This window comes from Callorhinchus milii, unplaced genomic scaffold (assembly GCF_018977255.1).
Source record: "Callorhinchus milii isolate IMCB2004 unplaced genomic scaffold, IMCB_Cmil_1.0 Scaffold9, whole genome shotgun sequence".
Taxonomy (NCBI): domain Eukaryota; kingdom Metazoa; phylum Chordata; class Chondrichthyes; order Chimaeriformes; family Callorhinchidae; genus Callorhinchus; species Callorhinchus milii.
This window is the reverse complement of record NW_024704750.1, coordinates 17965674-17985684: the sequence shown is the minus strand read 5'-3', so window position 1 is coordinate 17985684 and position 20011 is coordinate 17965674. Positions and strand designations below refer to the sequence as shown.

Here is a 20011-nt window from a genome sequence, read left to right as displayed (position 1 = left end):
CAAATGGTTTCTCCTCTAGCACTCGTGCGGCGTTCCTCAGGGCTCTGCCCTTGGTCCCCTCCTCTTCAATATCTATATACTCCCTCTTGGTGACATCATCTACAGACATGGGGTCGACTTCCACATGGTTGCGGTTGACACCCAACTGTATCTCTCTGCCTCCACCCTTGACTCCAGGACCACTGCTGTGCTGCCAGAATTTCTGTCAGACATCAAGTCCTGGATGAGAGCTAACTTTCTTCAGTTGAACATCAACAAGACCGAGGCTCTCCTGATTGGCTCCCATCAGCGCCTCCTCACCTCAGATACTGACAACATCGCCATCCATGGTTACACACTCCACCTTACTAAGCCAGTCTGGAACCTTGGGGTCTTGTTTGACCCTCAACTATCCTTTCTACCCCACATCTGCGCCATGACCCTCTCTGCCTTCCCCCACCTCCGCAACATCACCCGCTTCCGCCACGTCACACACCGCTGGCCGCCCTCATACATGCTTTCATTATATCGAGGCTTGACGAAGCAAACTCCCTGCTTGTCGGCCTCCCCAACTCCTCCCTCCATAGGCTGCAGATCATCCAGAACTCTGCAGCCCGTGTTCTCTCCCGCACTAGGCTCTGTGATCCTATCACCCCCATCTTCGCCCAACTCCACTGACTTCCCAACACACAGAGGATACAGTTCAAGATCCTGGTCCTCACCTTCAAAGCCCTCCATGGTCTTGCTCCCCCCGTCTCTGCAACCTCCTAACCCCCTACGATCTTGCTCTGCGGGCTCCAACCTGTTTCATGTCCCCCACCTCGCTCACCCCACTATTGGCGAACAGGCCTTCTGCCACTCTGCCCCCACCCTCTGGAACTCCATCCTGCAGGCCCTCTGCCTCGCCCCCTCCCTTGCCTCCTTCAAGATCTTCCTCTTTGACCGTGCTTTCGATCTCCCTGCTACCCCCTCTTCTGCACGCCACACTTCCCAACCCCAACCCCCAGCTCGGGTCCGAAACTCTACCTGTCCAACGCCTTGGGACGTCCTCCCGCTGTGAAAGGCGCTATACAAATGTAATTTTTTTTGCTGTTGTAGATGATAGTGCCCCTTTAAGATGGTGTGGTAAGATAGTGCCCCTTTACGACGGTGTGGCGCGGCGGTGCCCCTTTAAGACGGTGTGGCGAGGCGGTGCCCCTTTAAGACGGTGTGGCGAGGCGGTGCCCCTTTAAGACGGTGTGGCGAGGCGGTGCCCCTTTAAGACGGTGTGGCGAGGCGGTGCCCCTTTAAGACGGTGTGGCGAGGCGGTGCCCCTTTAAGACGGTGCAAAGTGGTTCGGTGTTCCTTTGACACGCTGCGACGGAAGGTGCGCATGCGCAGGGCTGGCGGTGTGCCTAGCAACCACAACACGGCGGCGGCGGCGGCGAGGAGATGGTGAGGGAGGGAGTGGGAGGATGTCTCCGGCCCTGAGCGCTTGTACTTTTCTCTTCCCTCTCCTCTCTCTGCTCTGCCTCCGGGTAACTTGGCTGTTTTTGCTTCTCCTTTAGGCCAAAGCCACCACCATCAAAGAGGCCCTGATCAAGTGGGTGAGTGAGAGAGAGCCCGGCCTCAGCCTCCAGCCCCCTCCCAGCCTCCCCCCCCAGCCTCCCTCAGCCTCCAGCCGCCCCCGCCAACCCCCCCCCCAGCCTCCAGCCCCCCCACCCCCCAGCCCCAGCCCCCCCCCACCCCCCCCCAGCCTCCAGCCCCCCCACCCCCGCCCCCCCAGCCTCCCAGCCCCCCCCCCCCCCCAGCCTCCCTCCAGCCCCCCCCCCCCAGCCTCCCCCCCCCAGCCTCCCAGCCCGCACACCCCCCCACCCCCAGGCCTCCAGCCCGCAGCCCCCCCTCCCCCAGCCTCCAGGCCCCACCCCCCAGCCTCCAGGCCCCCCCCCCAGCCCCCCCCACCCCAGCTCTTCCCGTTTGTCTGCAATTTTTCTTTGCTTTGCAAATAATAATAATAATAATCCTTCCATTTGATATCGAACCTTATCACATCGTTGAGACGTCTCAAAAACAATACAGTAAAGTAAATTGACTGTGTGTTTTGTGGGCGAAACGCAGCAGGCAGCCAACTGCGCGCAGAGATGTCCCACAAACAGTCGTGGAATTGAGTGACGCAATTTGTTTTTGAGCGCGCGGGCTGAACAACCGTACTGTCCCTGTGGAAGCACACTCAATCCGTACTTATATAGCAGCTTTCCTGAAGAATGAACATCTCCAAGCACTCCACAGAGACAACAATAATAAGCTTTGCATTTGATATCGCGATATATTGAGACGTCTCAAAGCGCTTCACAGAATATATTGTAAAGTGGATTGACTGCCTATTTTGTGGGTGAATCGCGGCAGCCAATTGCACACAGCAGTGTCCCACAGACAGTTGTGTGTGTTTTTTTGAGGGATTATTTCCCCCAGAAAGCAATTCTCTAATTGACTTAACAACCGGGTTCCTACTTACTACGAGGTAAACAGAGGCGTGTGGAGTAAGGAAACTTGCTGAAGGTTTTGCCCCACCCGGGAATCGAACCTGGGTCCTCTCGCTTGGGAGGCGAGCAGGCTAACTGTTATGCACATATAAGTAACTGTGCTTACCCATCTCCTTTGCCTTCAAAAAGCTTCTGAAGAACACATCCCATTGACTGTTTGTTTGATCAATGTTTATCTGGTTTCCCTGCTGGTTATACTAAAGCATTATGTTTACCAGGTGCTTTGAAGTCTTCCTTTGCATGAATTATGTTATATAATTATATGATTATTATGTTATATTAATGTAAATGTTGCTGTGCAGGAGATGCTTCTCTTAAGATTGCACATGTCAGGTAATCTTGGTGATTAATACCACTGTTGTTGTTGGGGGAGGAGATATGTTTGACTGCTGAGGCAGCATAACAACTTTCATTTGATAGAAATGTTGTGCATATATTATATGAAATAGACTTAAAGACAGCGGCTAAGGCTGTTAAATTTGTTCAGCTGAGTTACAGAGTCAGAGAAGTTGAGCTCACAGAATAGGCTGACACTCCAATGCAGTGTTGGGGGAAGCTCCTTATTGTCAAAATCCCATCCTGTTTGTCTGTTCAGGTGGGCTTTAAGGAACCCATTATAATTGACCAACAGTCCTCCAAAAGTAAATTGGCATTTGCGTCCAGGCTATAGATGGGCCTATGTATAAATTGGCTGCCGTGTTTGATTGCACAGTTAATGCCCCTGACAATAATTACTGAAAAACTTGTTGTGACATTTCAACATTGTAGGATCTATATATCAAATGAAAGGAGTGTTATTGGAGTTTGGTGGGAATGAGGTAATGGGGGCACAGAGCCTTATGCAGGAGAGTAACTCTGGCTGCAGAGTTTTGGATGCATTGAAACTTGTAGAGTGTGTAGTGGGAAGCCAATAAGAAGAGTCTATTCAGTACACAGTAAGGATGGATCAGTACTAAATTTGCTGTGATTTGATACTGTCAAATTCCTGAAAAACTAAGAAAGAGTGTATGGAATTCAAGTGGGAAGAGGAAGTTTTTTTTAATTCTTTGGTACAGATTGACACTGATTTATCCCTTTGTGCTGCCCATCTGGCACTTAATCAGGATTGAGAATTTTTTCTGAGCATTTAGGTACTTACTTATTTGGTGAAATTTACATCCTCAGGATTGCCGTTCTGAATGATAAGGCGTCACTTGTTAGGTTCTTTCATAAATAACTTGTGGCTTGAGTAAAAGCTTGTGAGCCAAGAAGGAAGTTGTAAATTACGTTGTGAATGGGTTAAATAACAGGCATGGGAGGAGTGCGATCAGTGATCAGGCAGATGTGACAGGCAGAGCAACTCCCTCGATACTCATTCTAGGACCTCTCTATTCCTAATGCTTACTGATGACCTTGATCTGCATACAGTATGGGAAACAGGATGTTTCACGGAGAATAAAATCTACAGACGTTTAGCTCAATAGGAAATGGCATTTTGTACGAGTATACATAATCAATACGGATGTTTTTATAGCAAATGCAATTACACAGTGACGTGTGTATCATTGAATATGTTTTGGTGGGGGGAAAAAGATTGTAGTGTAATAGATTGTTGGTTGGCTGAGCAGGGATTTGAGCTTGTAACACAAGAGTAAGTAAATTCAGTGGTCCCAGAAACAATCTTTCCCCATGCCCAACGAGTGAGGCAAGGAGGCATCTAGCCTGGCTGAGCACGCTCTGCTCTGTGTCAGAAGCCTCATGAAGGATTTTGAACTTGTAGGCTATGATAGTTGAATGCAATGCTGCATAGTTGGAGGGGCCATCCTTAGAATGAGGTGTTAAACCGAGGTCCCATCTGGCTGTTCAGGGAAACAATAAAGATCCCAAGGCACTGTTCGAAAAGGAAAAGGGAATATCTCCTGATATCCTGGCCAACAGTCCTCCTAAATAAAATTGGACATTTACTTCCTGGCTGTCTGTGGGAAAACTAGCTGCTGCATTCACCTACAAAATACACAGTCACAAATACACTTTACAGTATGTCTTGTGAAGTGCTTTGAGACGTCTTCCTGAATGCAAGGATTGTTGTTATAAGAATTATTATAGAATGTCTTAATAATGTCCTAATTGCTAAGAGGTATCAATGATGAAGTCAAGATGATTTTCCCAGGAGTTTCCCTCTTTCACTGTGGTGTGAAGTATCTCTGGCCAGCCTCTCAATGACAGACCGGTTGCTGTTCTAAATTGACCACATGAGGAATTCCATCTGCCATTGGCATTTTGAGCTCCAGTTACCTGCTGTTTGTCCTTCTGGCCCTCTGTTATTTTATGTTGTTTCAAATTGATATCTCAGATACTTATTCCTCTTATCATAAACATAGTGTCAGTGGTATAAAGGCCATAAAAAAGGGAACTGACATTGGTGCACTGTTCATTATTTTCAGGAGGAAAGAACGGGTCAGAAGGCAAATGAAGCGACTGAGGTGAAATTGTACGGCCAGATCCCCCCTATTGAAAAGATGGATGCATCTCTCTCCATGCTAACCAATTGCGAGTAAGCCTTGCTGAGTGCTGAGTTGTTTCATTGTGGTAAATAGTAAAAAAAAGTCTGATTATGAATGTAACAATGCAGTATTGTAAAATCACGATATTGCTCGCTCACCTTTTTTGTCCCAGTTTTTCTCTCAGGTCTGAAGGTGCTCAGTTGTGCTGGTATTCAGAAACACAGATAGGTAGTACTTCTCTCAAGTGGCCTTTCTTTATGCATGAACAAAACACAAGACTTTGTAAAGAAAACCAAAGGCATCCTGCTTGGGTGCTACCTGTCAATGTCTTCTTATCTCCAGCTCTAACCCATCAACCTCCTTAGGCTGCTTAATCCATTTTACAGAGCCAGTACACAGCCTTAGTGTTTTGGTCGACTATTGGCTCTCTTACATTGTATATCTGATGCTTGACCAAAACAACAACAAAATCTGTAATGACCAAAACAACCTATCTTCACCCATGGAATGTGCTCATTGCCCCTTTAGCCAAGGTGAGGCAGTGGGTATTCAGAGAGATTTCTGAAGAGGGGCCAAAGTGGCTGAAAGATCACCACTAATGGTGGAGCATGCCTGAATTAGAAGAGCGAGACATATTTTTTAAAAAATGTTATAAGATTGTTTTCCTGTTAATGGTTTCCCTGCTTTGAACTGATTAAAAATCAATTTGTACAAAAATATATTGTGTGTTGAAACATGCTTTCTCTTGTTTTCCAGAAAACTCTCTCTCTCGACTAACTGCATTGAAAAGATAGCTAATCTGAATGGGCTAAGTATGTTTTGTCTTATGATCCTTTCCTTGCTGGAAGTAACATTTAATTCTCTACTTTATCAAAAGATTGCAAAGAGAGCTGCGCTTTGCTTGGCTCAAGATATCTCCATTTTTTAAAAAAAATACACCTTTAAAGTGTTGTTGGAATATGAAGACTTACTGTGTTTGAAAGCAAAGAAAATAATGCGTGACCCTTTTAGTGCTCATATTAAAATTCAAGAGAACCTTCCTCTGATTGAGTTGGGTTAAATGGTAATGTAACTTCTCAGATAATTTATTTAATTGAGCACTGTATTTGAGACAAATGGGTTTTGGTTCAAATCCCTGTGGGTCTGCACAGAGCTTTTGATTTTCATAAAATGAATACTATGTCTTTTTAAAAGTTCCGAGAAGTTCAACTTACTCCAACTAGAGGTGACAAGCAAAAGTAAATTTGTGCTATTATTTACATTATGAGCCATTATTGACATCATTAAATAGACTTGGTATATATCCTCACCCTGCAAGCCAACAGCTGGGCAACCTTGTACTACACTGCAGTTTTTTTTTTAAATCGAGTGATTATAAATGTGTAACAAGAGGCTAAATCCTGAACAAATCTTTGTTTTGTGCTTTGCAGAGAAGCTAAAAATTCTATCACTGGGAAGAAACAACATAAAGAATTTGAATGGTCTGGTACGTAAATATACCTTTTAATTTCTGGTTCTAATCCTGTTGTTGAAAACTGTGTTTAGTGCTGCTATTCTCCTCCCCTCTTTCTATTTCTACCCCCTTCCCTGAAGGTGCTGACTTTTGCTCGAATACAGATCCTTGCAGTGCAATCTATCCTATCCTGAGCCACTGGTAACAATCAGGAGCAGTAGCCTGATTATTTCCCTTTCCACTCCACTTCGTTTAGGGTTAATTGTAGCTGCTACAATTTCTTTCAAGTCTCTGCCTCAACCTCTCACTCTAGTTTTTGTGTCACTTACACAAGCTAAGAATGAAGGCATTGGCAATTATGATTCTGAGGTCTCTCTCCATTAGTGCCTTCAACCCCTCAGATGCCTTATGCGTGAATACATAATGTATATGTGATGCAGTACCTCATGCTGAAAGATCAGTGTTCAATACTGGATTGTTCAACTGATCCATGAGCTTTCTTGTTGCCATGCATTACTCCCTGGCAGTTGAGTTGGAGGACGGGGAATATTTGGTGTCGTTGTTTTACTTAATAATAATAATCCTTGCATTTGACATAGCGCCTTATCACTTCATTGATACTCTCAAAGTCGGAATATCTTTACAGATCTAGCTGTAAGAAACAATTTTATTTTCCTTCTACAGGAAACTGTAGGTGAAACACTGGAAGAGTTATGGATCTCTTATAACCTGATTGAAAAGCTGAAAGGTGTACATGCAATGAAGAAACTGCTTGTATTGTACATGGCTAATAACCTTGTGAAAGATTGGGGTAGGTGAATAATTTAATTACTGCAGTGTAATTCTAATCCTTGCATTTAATATACAGCCTCATCATTTTGTCAGTGCATCTGAAAGCATTTCACAGAATTTACTGCAAAATGTCATGACTGTATTTTGTAAGTGAAAGCAGAAGCCAATTTGCACACTGTAATGTCTCACAAACAGCTAGGAAATGAATGACCAGTTTTATCTGGGGGATTGTTGGTCAGCTATACTAACTGTAGTACTTAGTGGGTAATAATAGTTGACATTCTTGTAAGTCATTATGTGAAGTGTTTTGAGACATTTCAGCATGAGGTACTGCATCACATATACATTATGTATTCACGCATAAGGCATCTGAGGGGTTGAAGGCACTAATGGAGAGAGACCTCAGAATCATAATTGCCAATGCCTTCATTCTTAGCTTGTGTAAGTGACACAAAAACTAGAGTGAGAGGTTGAGGCAGAGACTTGAAAGAAATTGTTACTGCGTTCTGAAGGGTTGCTTCCTTTGTGGATGGAAAGGCAGCTTTGGTCATTGAACAGATGAGAAGAGAGTTGACGGAGAATTAGGCTACTGCGAATTTGCAGGATTTTGAGGATGGGAATGAAAATTGGGTCAAAGTGGTCCAATCTTTCCAATGAAAACATGTTTTGGTTGGGTGTTTATGCCTCTAGGGGGCGCGATAGGACAGGAAACTGTCTTTTGAGTGGCCGTATGAGAACACACTGCAGTCACTGACAGAAACCTACGTATTTTCTGCACGCAAGGCAGCCATTCAGGTTATTGTGTCTGTGCCACTGTTGTTTTTATAAACTGCACTTTTTTAAAAAGCCAGCTTTAGCTAATTCCATCATACTCTTCAATGCTTGTACTTCTCAGGTGCTTATCCAGTTCCCTTTTCAATGATTCTTTGATAATAATATATAATAATAATCTTTGTATTTGGTATACCATAGAATCATAGAATTATGCAACACAGAAGGAGGTCATTCGGCCATTGTTTCTTGTGTCAGCTCTTTTAAAAGAGCTGTCCAAATCAATCCCGCTCTCTCCCCATAGTCCTGCAAATTTATTCTCCCCAAATAATTATCTACTTCTCTCTTAAAAGTTGTTAGCGAATTGGTTTCCACCACCCTTTCAGGCAATACATTTCAGATCCGAATAACTCGCTGTGTGAAAAAATTTCTCCTCGCCTCCCCTCTGTTCCTTTTAACAACTATTTTAAATCGGTGTCCTCGGGTTACCGACCCACCTGCCAGAGGAAATAGTTTCTCCTTGTTCACCCTGTCGAAACCCCTTATCATTTTGGAAACTTCTATTAAGTCGCCTCTTAATCTTCTGTTCTCCAAGGAGAATAATCCTAGCTTCTCTAGCCTCTCCTGATAGCTGAAGTCCCTCGTTCCTGGTACCATCCTGGTAAATCTCCTTTGCACCCTATCCAATGCCTTGTCATCCTTCCTAAAGTGTGGTGCCCAAAACTGAACACCGTACTCTAGCTGAGGCCTAACCAGCGGTTTATAATGGTTCATCATAACTTTCTGACTTTTGTATTCTATGCCCTTATTTATAAAGCCTAGTATCCCATATGCTTTTTTAACAGTGATGGCTAGCCTTTTTGGTCGGCCAAGAAAATACATTTTCTTGATTGAATATCAAGAAAATGTATTTTGTTGGCTGACCAAAAAAGCTGGTCACTACTGCACTAGCTTAAGTACTCCGGGTTCAGGAGTGGAAAATCAACCAATGTTCCTGTGAGCGAGTCACGCTGGAGTGTGCGTGTGCATCTGGCACTGATGAGGAGGGAGGCCAGTGTTGAGCTTGGCTGTGATGCTCGCCAGTCTGCTGCTCATAATGGCTACTTGGGCAAGGTATTAGAGGGGAAAACAGTCAAATACCTTCAGGAGGGAAATTGATGCACTTAAAGAAAAAAACACCTGTTTTGCTTATACCCGTGGTTTGCTGCTGAATTACGACTCTGGACTGCAAGTGTGCTCTGACCACCCCCCCAGCTTTTCCCCAGCCTGCACAGTGCTTAAATCTCCCTGCATGTGACCTAACCCTTGTCAGAAATTGAATGTGCGTCTCAGAGGAAAATCCTAAATGAAAGGTATAAGCAAGGAAAATGGATGTTGATTTACATCAGTAGTTACTTCCTGACAGCTTGGCTGCAGAAGAAGAATGATCTTCTGCATCAAATCCAGTGAATATTTGTCTTTCTGTTGAAAAATATAGGGGATTTCAATCAATTTTTCCTGGAGGCAGTGATTTTGTTGACAACTGTGACATACGTTTGAGTTAAAGACCTCCAGGGGGACCTATTCACAAGACACAAAGGTTGCAGAATTCGCATGTTATCATTAACCTGTCAGATGGAGATTTTTATTTGAAATACTCATTCAGCGCCACCCACTCCTTTTTGTGCAAGGATTATCTGTGATTGTCGCTCTTAAGCATCAATCACTGAATTCTGAAAAGCCCACTTAATTTAAAAGGAAAAATATCAAGGCATTTCAGCTATCTGCCGGATATATTATAGCAGGCTTTGCAAGTGGATGACAACCATAGCATCCAAGCCTGATCCAATCCCTTCCTTCCTTGGGATGACCGAACCCATTCTCCTTCCAGGAAGATTTGCTAAAGATAAAAAGTGAGATTGTTGGCTGATGTGTTTCCTCCTCCCCTGTCCCTAACACAACTGCAAAAATGCACCTAATCCATACTATCACCAGGCAACGTCTACCTGAAGGGTGGAGACCAAACTGATATTTAATACAGTCTTAAGATGACATGCGCTTATTTGAGGTTTACCTGCTTGAAAGAAATAAAGTAAGCTCCAGGAACAAGACTACTATTTCAGAAATTTGAAACTCATCGGGTGTGCCAGGCAACATCTGCACCTTGGTGGCAGCCAAACTGATATTTAATACAGAGTCTTAAGAATTCAAGATAACATATGGAGTGACTGACAACTGTACTGTTCCTTCACTGTTAGGTCTGCATCCAAATTCCACATTCAGTGGCTGTAAGAGACCAATGTCGGGGTGGGCCGGCCAACTCTATTCCAAGTAATCGCAAGCTTAGACCACAAACCAAAGACTAATTCAGCAGAAATTGAAAATAAATTTGCAATTTCACAGCCAATAAGAATGAATAGTGAGGGAAATGAAATGTACTTGGATACAGTTGATGGAATGCTTCTCTGAAACTGGGATGATTAGTGGGAGCTTTATTCTGCACATTGCTGTGTTGTAACAGTTCCAGGAGACTTTATATTCATGGCAAATAATTTCTATTCGCCTCCAAATTACACGGTCAATTACTACTAGATTGTGTTACAATTCCCCAATGTTGACTAAAACTCACATTGTTTAGCACAAAATTGAATTCAGGAGAGAAAAAAGGTCAACCGTTGTGGACTAGTTAGCAGTTATCTTGTATTGGTGGTGACTTGCTTCACTGTTCTTGGCAATTTCCGGGTAATGTCTCTCCCCCCCCCCCAAAATTGTTCTTGGATTTTGCTTGTCTCTGTTTGTTCACCTTCCCCGGGAATGGACAGCGCCAGGACAGGTATAGATGTATATTGTGAGGCAAGTGGAGTGTGTGTGTGTGTGAGGGGTGGTGTGTGAGGTGGGTGAGTGGGTAAGGGGGTTAGCTGTGGGTGGATGTCTCCAAGTGCAGAATCGATAGGCCCCTGAGGCTATCTTCATTCCTTTCCAACTACATCTATGTACATATTTATGTCATACATTAAGTGAGTAATGACCAGTGTTTGGTGTTAGAATTCGACCACTTCTGTCCAGGACTATCACCAAGCATTTCCAGGTACCATTCCCGTAGCCAGAGACCTAAACCTCACCAGTTAGACCCTTAAAAACCTCTGGATTTGGTCCAAAGCCTAAAGGATTTATGGTCTTTATAGTCTACACATTCTCAATTTGTCATTTTGTACATTCAGATGTGCATTTTGCATTGAGACAGTACCGTAGTCATTGCCATTTAGAAAATATTGTGGCATTGTGTAGCAATCCCTATATGAGGATTAAATGATACCTTTGTCACCTCTCGGTTGGACTACTCCAACGCCCTCCTCACTGGTCTCCCATCCACTACCATCCATAAAATCCAACTCATGCAGAACTCTGCTGCCCGCATTCTCACCCGCATGAAACTCCATTCCCTGATCACCCCAGTCCTTGCCAGACTGCACTGGCTGCCTATCCCAAAGAGGATCGACTTCAAGATCCTCACCCTCGTATTCAAGTCCCTGCACTCCTCTGCACCTCCCTACCTCTCTGACGTCCTCCCTCCTCAAAACAGCACGTTGCCTTCATTCCTCCGGGTCTGGCCTCCTCCTTGTCCCCCGAGTCCTCCGTTCCACCCTCGGCGGCCGTGGCTTCAGCCACTATGCCTCGAGGCTCTGGAACTGCCTTCCTCACTCCCTTTGTCTCGCTCCCGCCCTTCCCATTTTCAGGTCTCTGCTAAAGACCTTTCTTTCCGACCGCACCTTTGGTCACCTTCCTCCCACTCCCCCTGGCTCGGATCTTTACTGTGAAGCACTCTGAGACACTGTCTGGCATGGAGGGCACTATATAAATCCAAGTTGTTGTTGTTGATACTGAATAGCCCAGTGATTAGATTTTTTGAATGGCTCGTGCATTCAACAATCTCATCGTTTCGCCTACTTTTCTCACTTTGATTGTATTTTTTTTCTTGACCCAAAGCGGAGTTCAGCAAGCTGGGTGATTTGCCTGTCTTGACTGACCTGGTCTTTGTAGGAAACCCTCTGGAAGAGAAACATTCATCTGATGGGACTTGGATAGACGAGGCAACCAAGAGGCTCCCCAAACTCAAGAAGCTGGACGGTATGTTGTATCTGCCTGTTGCTCCTGTTATAAAAATGGAGAATTGCAACTGATGGCTCAATGTTGACAGGTCTGTAGCCAGCTTGTAGCCACTTTGGCTAGCATCTCCATGTCTCTGACTCCAACAACAATTTGCATTTATATAGGCCCTTCATGCCAGGTAGAGACCTGGAGTGCTTAATTTCCTAACTACTCGTTCAGGCTGAGCTTGGGCCAGTGTACCATGGGTATTCCCATCTACCCCAAGCTGAGAATTCCACATCTGATCTCTTTACTAACGCTAGGACATCCTCCCGACATGAAAGGCGCATACAAATGTAATTTGTGGTGGTTGTTGTTGCCCTCTTCCATCTCTGGAACACTGCCCACTGACACTCACCAGTGCTAAAACCTTTACACGTTGCCCTGTTGCTTCTGCTCTACCATCAAAAGCAAAGCTATCACCTGCCACACACTTCTGTTCTTTTGGAACACACTTTAAAAGTACTTCACCTTGCTACCACTCTCCCTGTATTCAAAACATTCCTCTCTCTTCTTCCTCAGTGTTGCTCTCGTTAAGCATTTCTTCTGTATTAAATTGCACTCATAAATGTATGTTTTTCTTTCAATTTTAGGGAACACTGTGATCAAACAAGAAGAGGACGAAGAGGCTTAAAGCCAATCTGGAAATGAACAGTCACGTTACATAAGCTAACTTCTTAAAGACCTCCTCACATGCGTGTGCCCTTTCCCCCCACCCACTCCCGCTTCCCTCCTCTCCCCATTGCACTTTCTATCTTTCTATAACATCCTTTTTACAGGACAGTAACTGGTATCAAATCACAGTTGCTAGGCTTTTTGACCTTTCAAAACCATTTTCACTTAGCGTTTTAAGGCAATTGCACAAGGACTAGGTTATGGCATTAAACTGGTCTCCAAGCCTTTGATATTGTTCACAAATATTCCAAGACTCATTTTGTTCTCTTAAACCATTTAAAATGGGCAACACAACTGTTTGTTAAACTATAAGAATTTTTTTTAAAAACTGTTCCTTTCATATGAGAAATGGTTAACTTATTAAAACAGTCAAAGTGAGATTTTTTTGTTATTTTCTAGTACAGTACTTGAAGTTTTTTTTTAACTTATTTGTAATTGTAAATTAATTGCGCTTTATTCTGAGGCAGCTTTGTTGTAAGGGACGTGATGTTGTGCTCAACCAGACTGTTCTCTTCTCTTCCAATGAACACGCATGTGATAGAACAGAACCTTCCATCTGTGTGTTGCACCCCACTGTTGTCGTGATTTTGAAAAGTGTTTTTGTAAGGTGCTTTTTAAAATGTTTTTATACAAAATTATTTATCAGAAGATATTGTACATCACAGTGTTCTATCTTGTGAAAAATGGTTTATTCTAATAACTATTAAAGGGTCGTTGGTAACTTCCTATTCGGTCTCTTTCTGATAATCAGTGACTGAATTGCTACACAGAGACTATGATGTGTTTGCATCTGTTTGTTTCAAAAGGGCTACCTCATTATACTTGTACCAAGAGGCAAATTTAGTTCTTATTTTCCCTGTCCCTATTAATTTTCTCCCTTTTTCTCTCAGCGGACACTGTTTCACTGGGCTTTGCTTCTATTGTCGATGGCCACTAATATGAGGCTTCACCCAAGTGGCCTTTCATGTGTGAACCGCAATGGTGAGTATCAACAGTGCTTTCTGGGTGCTCTAAAGAAAATAACTTATAATTTTCCTCTCCTGAAGTTGCACAGTGATAGGGCACAGAAGCAGGCCATTCAGCCCAACTAATCCGTGCTGGTATTTAAGCTGAAGAGCCCCTACCTCTCCCTGTTCCTTTCTATTCCTTTCATGTACGCATCAATTTTTCTCTTAAATATAGTGATACTATTTGATTGAACCACAATTTCCACAATTTTGCTGTCCTCTGCATGAAGAAGCTCCCCCTAAAGTTATTAGATCACTAGCTATCTTATACATATGCCCCATTTAATTATTTTAAAGGTGATAAATCATTCTGAGCTACCTGTGTCTGTCTCACCAAAGTAAGCCCAGAAAGCAAGTGATCAATGGCCTGTTCACCTGTGGTGATGATGATGGGTGTGAAGTAGAAAGCAGAACAGGGGTGCCTGTCACAGCACAGAAAGAGACCCTTGTGCTTTCATACCTGGCTCTCAGAAATAGCAACCCATTCAGTTCTCGTCTTCACCACATACCATATTTTTAGGTATTTACTTAATTTCCCCCTTAAAAACTTAACCTGGACGCTGCCTCAACCAGGTAGGGCATTCCACTTCCTAACCACCTTCCATGTAGAAAAATGTCTCTCCAAACCTCTTCTGTTGTTCTTTTGATAACTCGTCACTCCAAGGGCAAAGGGCTCAGGGACACATCAATACATAAATAAATGCAGCTGGAATATTGACAGCATAATGACTTAAGTAGTAGTGGCATGTTAAGCCAGGGTCACATTATCAGGAGTTTACTCTACCTTAAATCTTGCTGTACTAGATCGTGATCAAGAGGAACCAGAACATTCTTAAAGTGATGGGAGGAGAGGGAATGGATTACAGGCAAGGTGTCATCACAGAAGGTTTATGTGGAGACTGAAGCACAGAGAAAAGTTTCAGTGGGTAAGTGCATTTTCTAGTGTTCTGGCTTATAAGAATCAGCAAGAACAAGTTGAATTTATATAGCACCATTCATGTGGGGCAGTGTCTCGGAGTGCTTAAAGACAGAGTTCATTAGCAAGTTTCCTCGATGAATTTTGCTGTCAGCCATATTTAATAATGGTATTTTCAATCTTTTTTTCTATCTTGCAAAAGTTTTAGTGATATAAAAAAGAACACACACATGTACAAATCTTGCATTTGAAAAACGACTGACATCTTCAGCAAATGATGGGAGACTGGACAAATATTCTCCAGCTCTAGGACCTTAAATAGGGGCAAAAGAATAAACGTGAAATATAGAACCTTTCACAAAAGAAACATAGTTTAAATTTCTCTCTGATTTCATTAATATTAATCAACATTATAAAACTTTTTTTGAAAAAAAGGTTTATGAAGAAATCAAATAAGCATAGCCAGAATGATAAATAGTCCTATTTACAAAGGCCTGTGGTTAAGCACAGTACCTTTAGCTACCGTTGGGATGCTGGCCACGGATTGTGCACAATGGCACAATTTCCCTTCAAAAAGCTGCATGATCACATTGAATGAGTCCTGTGTTAGAGATGTGGAGACTTTCTAACTGCTTCCTTTTCTTTTGGTCAGCAGGGTGTCTTGATATATATATGTGGAAACCCATCACCGTGCTTAAGAGTGTCTCCAAACCAAACTGAGAATTCCATGCATCCTACCTACATGTGGAAATCCCACAGATAGATTGTTCGAATGAAATGCACACGCTCTCCCTAGAGGGATGCATCCTGCTTACCTAATTCCAGAAAGTATTAGGCACAGGTTGCTTCCTAAACGGTAGAGTGCAAAGATAATAATAACCCTTGCATTTGAGATAGCGCCTTATCACAGAGGAAACCTGCAGACTTCTCAAAGCGCTTCACAGAATATATTCTGAAGTGGATTGACTGTATTTTGTGAGCAAAATGCTGATGGGGGTGTATTGCCTATCAACCTGCATTCACTTTAAACAAAATGTTTTTTTTCTCCTTTGACTCCTTTTTCCACTGAGGATAGGGTTTCGTGGGCATCTTTCAGTACCTCGCCCAGGTTTCCGTTGTTCATTTGCGAGTCGAATCGGTCAACTTTGTCATGTTATTTAACAGCCAGGGAAGGGGATCACAGCTGAGCCCCACCCTGTCCTCATTCAATGTCTTCACACTAGCTAACATAGGTTGCTGGATAGTCAACAGCAGCAGGAAGCCTGGCTGATTATTTTTTTTAGCCCATCTCCCCTCCAAAATGGGCTCTGAGGGCAATTATAGCACTTTGTAGCTAAGTCAATACTTCTGATATTATAGACCAGCCAATTGCTGCTGTGCAAAACTGCTGATCCAAGCTGATTATTTCACCCTAAGAGGCTGCTTGCCTCAGCAGTCCTTCAATAAAACCTCACACAGTGGAAGCAACCAGTGTCCCAGCACAGGCAGATGGCAGCAGGTTTCAGAGCTGAATTTGCTCCGTTGCCAAGTTTCCTTATGATTCAATTCATGTGTGGCTGAGGTGTCAAGACAATTAAATAGGCTGAGGTGTAAACTCGCTTACTTATCGTTATCTAGAATTTAAGGCATTCTGATCTATGTGGGTAGAACTTCTGTAGACAACTGACTTACAGATAGTTGTTGAACTTGAGTAGCAAGAATTATTTACCACAGTCGAACAGTCAATGAAGGCATTTTTAAACTCACGTACAACATTCAATGGTGACACTGCAGCTTTAAGATGTGAAAATTCAACTCAGTCTAAATAGTGTAATGAAAAAATAGAATATATATATATGTATGTATATAGTGCGGTATTGTGGGATACATGTATTTTTTCCAAGTCAGCATTACCAATGAATGACTCAGAATTCTACACTCAGCAAAATGTGCAGCTGAACCCACGTTACACATTCCAGGATGTGCATCAGGAACGTCAGGAGGATTGCACAAAACCAAGGCGGTGGCAGAGGCTGGGGTCAGGAGGAGTGCTGTCCAGTCAAATGTGAGGGCTTCGTGCTTTTGTTCACCAGCCACGTGTGCAGTGGATGTGACAATGAGTGGAGTCAAACTCCCCACAGCAGCCTGTATTGTCCAAGCTGCAATGTGACTGGTCACTGGGCTGATCAAGAGGCAACAGAAGAAATCTAAGGGGATCTGCTCCATTGGAATCGTCACCCAAAAGTCAGGCTGTGACTGACCCGTTTCTGACCTGGGCAGATCAGGCTTTCCAAGTTCGTTTCTAACAGCAAGCCCATTGCTGCTACGCAGGGTCATAGTAGTAATAAAGGTCATCTAACTCCTCCTGGTCCTTTGTGTGTTCACTGCTCTCGGCTTCCTGCTCCTCCGCCTCCCGCTGCTTCTTCTCTTGAACACTGTGGCTTTTCATGTGAGCACTGCGACTCTTCACCTTGGAGAAAACCCTAGAGTAGAATGGAGAAAGCGGGTTGAGAGTTTCACAGCCAAAGTGATCACATTAAACCTGGCGGAACAGTAAGTGCCTGGGTGGAATCCATCATTCTATCTCAAGCCATTCCCAGAGTCATGTATTCTCCATTATCGGGACTCCCAATTCCGGTTTCTTAATTAGAAAATCCATTAAATTATAATGATAATCCTTGCATTTGATCTAGCGCCGTATCATGACGTTGAGACAACTGTAAGTGTTTCACAGAATATATTGAAAAAGTGGATTGACTGTATTTTGTGGCAAAATATAGTGCGAGTATCCACCCTCCTCCAGTTTAGAAAAATACTGTCCACAAATCCAAATGAATCCTCAATTGAGTCTCCACTTACTTGCCACATTTCTTGCAAGGAAAGGTGTTTTCCTGATCCTGTTTGACGCGTTTGGCCAAGACGTCCGGTTGGAGCTTGTCTCCGGTGGGAGGCAAGGGTCTGGCCACAGCAGCCGGTTGCCTCTGTCTGCAAGAGCTCCTGTACGTGGGGTCATGGTTCCTCCGCACACGAACGTCATGACCCTTTTAAGAACAGAAGCAAAACCTGAGTTACCAGCAAGGTAAAACAAAACAGACAATTCAAATATGATTAAATTCTCAATGCCTGATAAGACCAAGAGATAGATGTCTTGATATACAGTCAAACCTATTCAAGCAACCACCCCTGTTAACAACCACCCTGGGACAGTCCAGTTCACACACCAACAAACTCTTACTCAGGAGGCGACTCTTTTTATATGGCATAAAGGTCATTTTGGCCCGGTCCCCAGAGACAGGTTTGATTATATTTTCATATAAATATTTTTTTAAAAATCATCCTCTAATTGTCCCTTCCTTTCTTATCATTATAGTAATCCAGTGTTCAATGACTACATTCCTGTTATACCTGGGGTTGTGGGAGTGCTGCTCTGCGTCAGAAGAGAATGCTCCACCTTGTTAAAAAAAAGAGCCCCCTCTCCATAGGGAGTCTGGTGAGCACGAGATAGACGACTGGTAAAAGAGTGATGCTGTGTATTTCTTTATATTAGTCAAAGAAAGTGGTACAGTAAAGTCACATGAGTTGTATCAGTGGGAACCATAACACAAACACTTGCACAAAGTTACAGGCAAACTATGTTGTATAAAATCAGATTTAATCAATAATCTACACTGCGCATGTGGTACTTCGTCACTGTAGCCAGAAATTGCCCATGCAATGACAGGTCAAGACTAAGTTTCCCGCGATTCAATGCAGTCAGCTGTTAAGTGTGCTTGTGTTGAAGGGTCAGGACATTATTTCCTATGATTCAATGCAGTTGGTAAGTACAGGAGTAATGGAGGATAAGGGAGCAGTGTTAGGAGATGAATATGACTAGTGCAAAGTAAGCTAAGTAGTTTTGATAAGAAACTGAATGGGACTTGGGTGCATGTATGATTTAGGCGATTTTTACAATTTAATGCTAGTTTTAGTTTTATTGTAAATAATCCTTGCTGTTATAGCACCTGTATTGTCGAAACATCTTATTGTTTTATATGTAATTGTTTGCAAAGGCAGGCGAATGTGGCAGCCAATTTGCACACAGCAATATCCCAATTTGCAAACAGCCACGAATTGAACGACCTGGAGGATTGTTGGCTGGGAAACAAAGGGAAATTTCCCTTCTCTTTTCGAGTAGTGGTCTTCAAATCTTTTAACGTGCACCTGAACAGGCAAATAGCACCCTAGATTATCATCTCACTCAAAGGACTGCACCTCCAACAATGCCGGAATGCAGTGGAGTCAACTGTGAGCTCAAAGTCCAGAATGTGGGTCTTGAACTTTCTGGCCCAAAGATATAATGCTCTCAATTAAGCCAAGCGGCTGCCTGACACTTTCATTTTAAATCAATAAACCTTGTGGGTATAATCATTCATATACTCCTGACCCCGGTTGAACTTACCACTTCAGATGCCCGTCCTGCCTGTGTGACCTTCAGAGGGATCAGGATTGGCTTCCCATCGGCTGACTCATCCTCTTCCTCTGATTCCCACTCAATGTCAAGGGGGAGTGGAATTCGACATTTACGATGGAGAGAATCCTACAGAGAAACAAAAGGGAGACTCTGGAGCACGGAAACTTTCCTCTTGGGCACCAGGTGTGGCGGGGAGAGGAAGGAGGAGTGAGTGGAGGCTAAACACTTTAAAATACATAAGAAAAAAACAGGAAATAATTTCTGGATTTTTTTAAAAAATTGAATTTAAGAAGTCGGAAAGGGGACATTACCTTCCTGTCCACTTCAACCTGCTCCTCCACGTTCCTCCTGCTGCACACCTCGCTGTCCCCAAACACCAGCATGCCATTCCTGCTGATTTTCACCTGCTTTTTGTACGTATAGTAAAACTCCACACATTGCGCCACCGTCTTCGTTTTAACCTGCGAGGAGAATTATCAAGCTTATCGCCAGTTATTTGTCTTATCACTAAGCCAGTGGGCCCCCTCACTTTTTCCACTTTACCCCTTGCTTCATCTCCACCCCCTGCTTTATCATTCCCCCCTCCCACCGCTTTATCCCTTCCCCTCCCACTCTCCCATTGATGGAAGTTCGTCAACACAGTTCTCACCAGCTTCTGAACCAGGAAGAAATCTTTCTTGTGCGTCGCAAGGCCCCTGTTGAATAACCTCTTCTCTGTGACCGTCCACTTGTCTGAACCTGGGGACAATTCAGGAAAACAGATGTCATTCAGTACTGCATGTACATACAGAAATGTTTTACTTAAACTGTATTTGTTCCCTGATAGTAAAAGAAATTCTTTATGGCTGAATCTAGT

The 20011-nt window shown here is 43.5% G+C and overlaps 2 protein-coding genes across 3 annotated transcripts in view; one reads left to right on the top strand and one right to left on the bottom strand.

Moving 5' to 3' along the window:
• Nucleotides 1-1210: 1210 nt before the first annotated feature.
• dnal1 (dynein, axonemal, light chain 1) lies at nt 1211-13529 on the top strand. Of its 2 annotated transcripts, XM_007893224.2 has the most exons (8): nt 1211-1413; nt 1527-1565; nt 4925-5034; nt 5741-5796; nt 6415-6470; nt 7122-7248; nt 11967-12107; nt 12722-13529. In XM_007893224.2, exons 1-8 carry the CDS (start codon nt 1411-1413, stop codon nt 12760-12762), a joined length of 573 nt encoding a protein of 190 aa, XP_007891415.1. In that variant the 5' UTR covers nt 1211-1410; the 3' UTR covers nt 12763-13529. The 2 variants fall into 2 exon arrangements, with proteins under 2 accessions (XP_007891415.1, XP_007891416.1); XM_007893225.2 differs by lacking the exon at nt 1527-1565.
• Nucleotides 13530-16446: 2917 nt separating this feature from the next.
• Nucleotides 16447-20011, bottom strand: part of mideasb (mitotic deacetylase associated SANT domain protein b) — a 38785-nt gene continuing 35220 nt past the window's right edge. Inside the window, 5 exon segments of the mRNA XM_042338129.1 lie at nt 16447-17188; nt 17565-17746; nt 19144-19281; nt 19467-19616; nt 19805-19893. Of these exon segments, the coding sequence (XP_042194063.1) occupies nt 17029-17188; nt 17565-17746; nt 19144-19281; nt 19467-19616; nt 19805-19893 (719 nt within the window). The 3' untranslated portion in view covers nt 16447-17028.